Source organism: Plasmodium gaboni (assembly GCF_001602025.1).
Source record: "Plasmodium gaboni strain SY75 chromosome Unknown, whole genome shotgun sequence".
Classification (NCBI taxonomy): Eukaryota; Apicomplexa; class Aconoidasida; order Haemosporida; family Plasmodiidae; genus Plasmodium; species Plasmodium gaboni.
Window position 1 is genome coordinate 1 of NW_017385443.1, and position 3,393 is coordinate 3,393.

The following is a 3,393-nucleotide window of genomic DNA, read 5'->3' on the forward strand; positions in this document are numbered from 1 at the left end:
AATAATCATGTGGAAAATAAAAGTAATATTTCAATAAGTAATATAAATTATAATGACATTTCAAAGAGTTTGACAGAAAAGGAATTATTTGATGTATTAAATTCATTAGAAGAATGCCCACCCTTAGAAGATCTTAAAAATATATGGACTCACACACTTGGTGTTGCAAAAGAAGGTTTGGATGATAAATTAAAAGAGTTAAAAGCACCAATACAAAAATACTTAGATAACGATATTTTCCAATGGGACGGTTTTAACAAACGATGGTTCTATGATTATATATGGAAAGAATATCGTAATAAATTTTGTCAATCTGTAATAACGGAAGAGATGCAATACACTCAAAGTTTTTTGTATTTAATAAATCATAAACATACACTTGATGAGATATTAAAATTTATTTATTCCTTCTTAGAATATTTTCAAATATTAAAAAAAGAATTATATGAAAAGCACAAAGAGGAACTTTTAAAAAAACTTGCAAATAATATTGAATGAAAATTATAAAATTTAAAAGAAACAAAAATGCTTTTTAATTATAGTATGTATAAAACATGAATAAGGAAAATTATTAAAATCAATTGATTTATATAAAAATAATTATTTATCAAAAATATATTTATGTTTAGGATTCTAATTATTTAGCAGAATATAAAAAATTATATAGAAATATGTTATATCATTCTTGAGGTGTGTGCTCGAATAGAATTTATTGAATATATATATTTTAGTTTTAAGAAAAAATTATTATATGAATCATAGAAATGCAAATATATATATTTTTTGTTTATACATGTTAGAATTGTGCTTTTTCATATATATATATATATATATATATATATATATATATATATTACATATTAAATAATATTAAAATATAATGAACCATATTGTTTAAATGTATTTATATATAGTTTTTTTTTTCTTTTTTTTGATGAAAAAAAAAAATTACAAATGTCATAGTTATTTCAATAATTATTAATATATAATAGTTTGTTTTTATTTTGTCTTCAAACCTGAAATTAACGTCTAATGGTAATTGATATCCTTCTTTTTTTTAATCTTTTTTATTGTGTAATTTCTAATTTATTTTATATTGTAAGTGTTCTAAAATTATATTATAGTATATATACAATTCTCAGGTATAAATCACAGTATATATGTAACGTCGTACATATAATATATATTTTTATATATTTTACATTATAAGTTTATAGGTTGTGAAGTAATATAAGTTGTAAAAATAGTATTATATATAATATATAAAATGTTATATGTAATATGTAAAAAAAAAAAAAAAAAATTAATTTATATAAAAATATAATAAGTTATACAATTTATAAAGAAGGATAGAAGAGGTTAGTATTACACATATATATATATATATATATATATATATGTATTTATATATAATAGAATATTTAAAGGAAATATATTTGAAACTATAAATATTTTATATAAAAAAAATTATTTTTTTATTAATAAGATAAATACCATAAAAATTAAAGAATATTCTAAAGATAATACATAATAACATAGCATAATTTGTATGGAGATGTGTAATTATATAAAATACAAATATATTGCATTTATATTGTTTATGCTGTAAATCATTAATAATATATAAGTATATATATGTATATAAGACAAATATACATAGAAAATTTATAAAAATTTTAATATATTATTAGGATTTTTACATGATACTAGTAGTTCTCATACATAAGATATTTTTTAATATTTTGTAATTTAAAATATAAATTTATGAAGCATTAATATATATTATATTACATAGAAAAATAAACTATATATATATATTATTAATTTATATGAGATTTATATTTATAAAATGATTTATATTTCTAATAATGAGAATAATTATATATAATAGAACAAGATGAAAGGAATATTATATATTTGTTGGTACTACAATAGAATTATAGTTAATATATAGTATATATATTATTTCATATGAATGTTTATATATATGTTTTTAGATTAATTTAGTTTATATTTTTCGTTTTTCCTTTGTTGTTTATACGTATTGAAAAAAAAAAAGAAGAAAGAAAGAAAAACATAATTCTCATTCATATAAATTTTTATTCTAAATAGTTAATCTTTTGGGATTTTTCATCCTTTCTGTAAATATTTTTTTATGTTCTTTAAATAAATCAATTTTTAATGTACTGTAATAATCTATAAATGAATATATAAAATTTTTGATTTCATTAATTGTTGCTCCATCTTTAACTAAACTATAAATATGAAGTGTATGTTCCATATCTGTAAATGATAATTCAACTCCAATATCATGAATTGATTTATACCATATACGATATTTAGTTCCTACACTTATAGGTTCCCTATCTGGAAAATGATGATAGCGTTGATATTCATATGTAAGTAAATAATCTTCTATATAAAGAGCTAATTCTTTTATCATATCATGAAATCCTTCTTTAGATATACCCAAAGCATGATTCCATATGTTATGAAGATCTTCATCAGATGTACGTTCTTTTAAATTATATAATACATTATGTATATCTTCAAGCATTATTTGTTTTGATATATCATTATAATTTATATTATTACATTGCAAACTAATAGGAATATTATTATTTTTTTCATCTTTGTTATTTTTTAACATATTCTATTCACTATCATTTCTTAATCCTTTATTCTTTTCACTTTCTAACTCAGATAAATTTCTTCTATATATATATAATAAACTCCTCCATCGATTGTTTCACGTTTATCACATATTATTATATTCTGAAAAAAAATAAATAATATATACATATATATATATATATTGATATTATTATAAAAGTTTCACATATAATAACTTACCTTTAATACTACTAGTAACAACAAAATTCCAGTAATTGACAACAAATTTAAAAATATTTTCCTAATGGAACAAACTTTGCTTGCATTTGTAATATTCTTCTGTTCACTATAATATTAGGCGCAATGACATTTCATCTTAAAAATATATTTTTAATTAATATATTATATATTTAAAAGGAAATGTTATATATATTTTTAAAATAAATTAAAATTGTGTATGTAAAATGTTTTATATTAATACTATTTAGACTATACATTTAGTACATTATGTGTGTTCCACGAGCATATATATATATATAATAAATTATTTTATAGTATAATTAGCAACATATATTTATTATTTCTATATTTTATGTCAATGTAAATAAATATATAATTATAAATATATTTATATATTCCTAAAAAGGTAAGAATATAATGATGAATATATATATTTTTATAAATTCTATAATAATCTTAATTATATTAACATAAAAAATAAAAATTAGTTTAAATTTCATAAAAAAATTATATAATATTTCAATTAAATGGAAAAAAAAA

The 3,393-nt window shown here is 17.4% G+C and overlaps 2 protein-coding genes across 2 annotated transcripts; one reads left to right on the forward strand and one right to left on the reverse strand.

Annotated features, from left to right (window-relative positions):
* Positions 1 to 498, forward strand: PGSY75_0031400 (exported protein (PHIST); the record flags this gene model as incomplete). The annotated part of the gene is made up of 1 exon (XM_018783451.1): positions 1 to 498. A coding segment is annotated over one exon (498 nt), but the record flags the coding sequence as incomplete, so codon positions are not given.
* Positions 499 to 2,104: 1,606 nt separating this feature from the next.
* PGSY75_0031500 (exported protein (PHISTa)) lies at positions 2,105 to 2,650 on the reverse strand (the record flags this gene model as incomplete). Its single annotated transcript, XM_018783452.1, has 1 exon — positions 2,105 to 2,650. A coding segment is annotated over one exon (546 nt), but the record flags the coding sequence as incomplete, so codon positions are not given.
* Between the last annotated feature and the right edge of the window lie 743 nt (positions 2,651 to 3,393).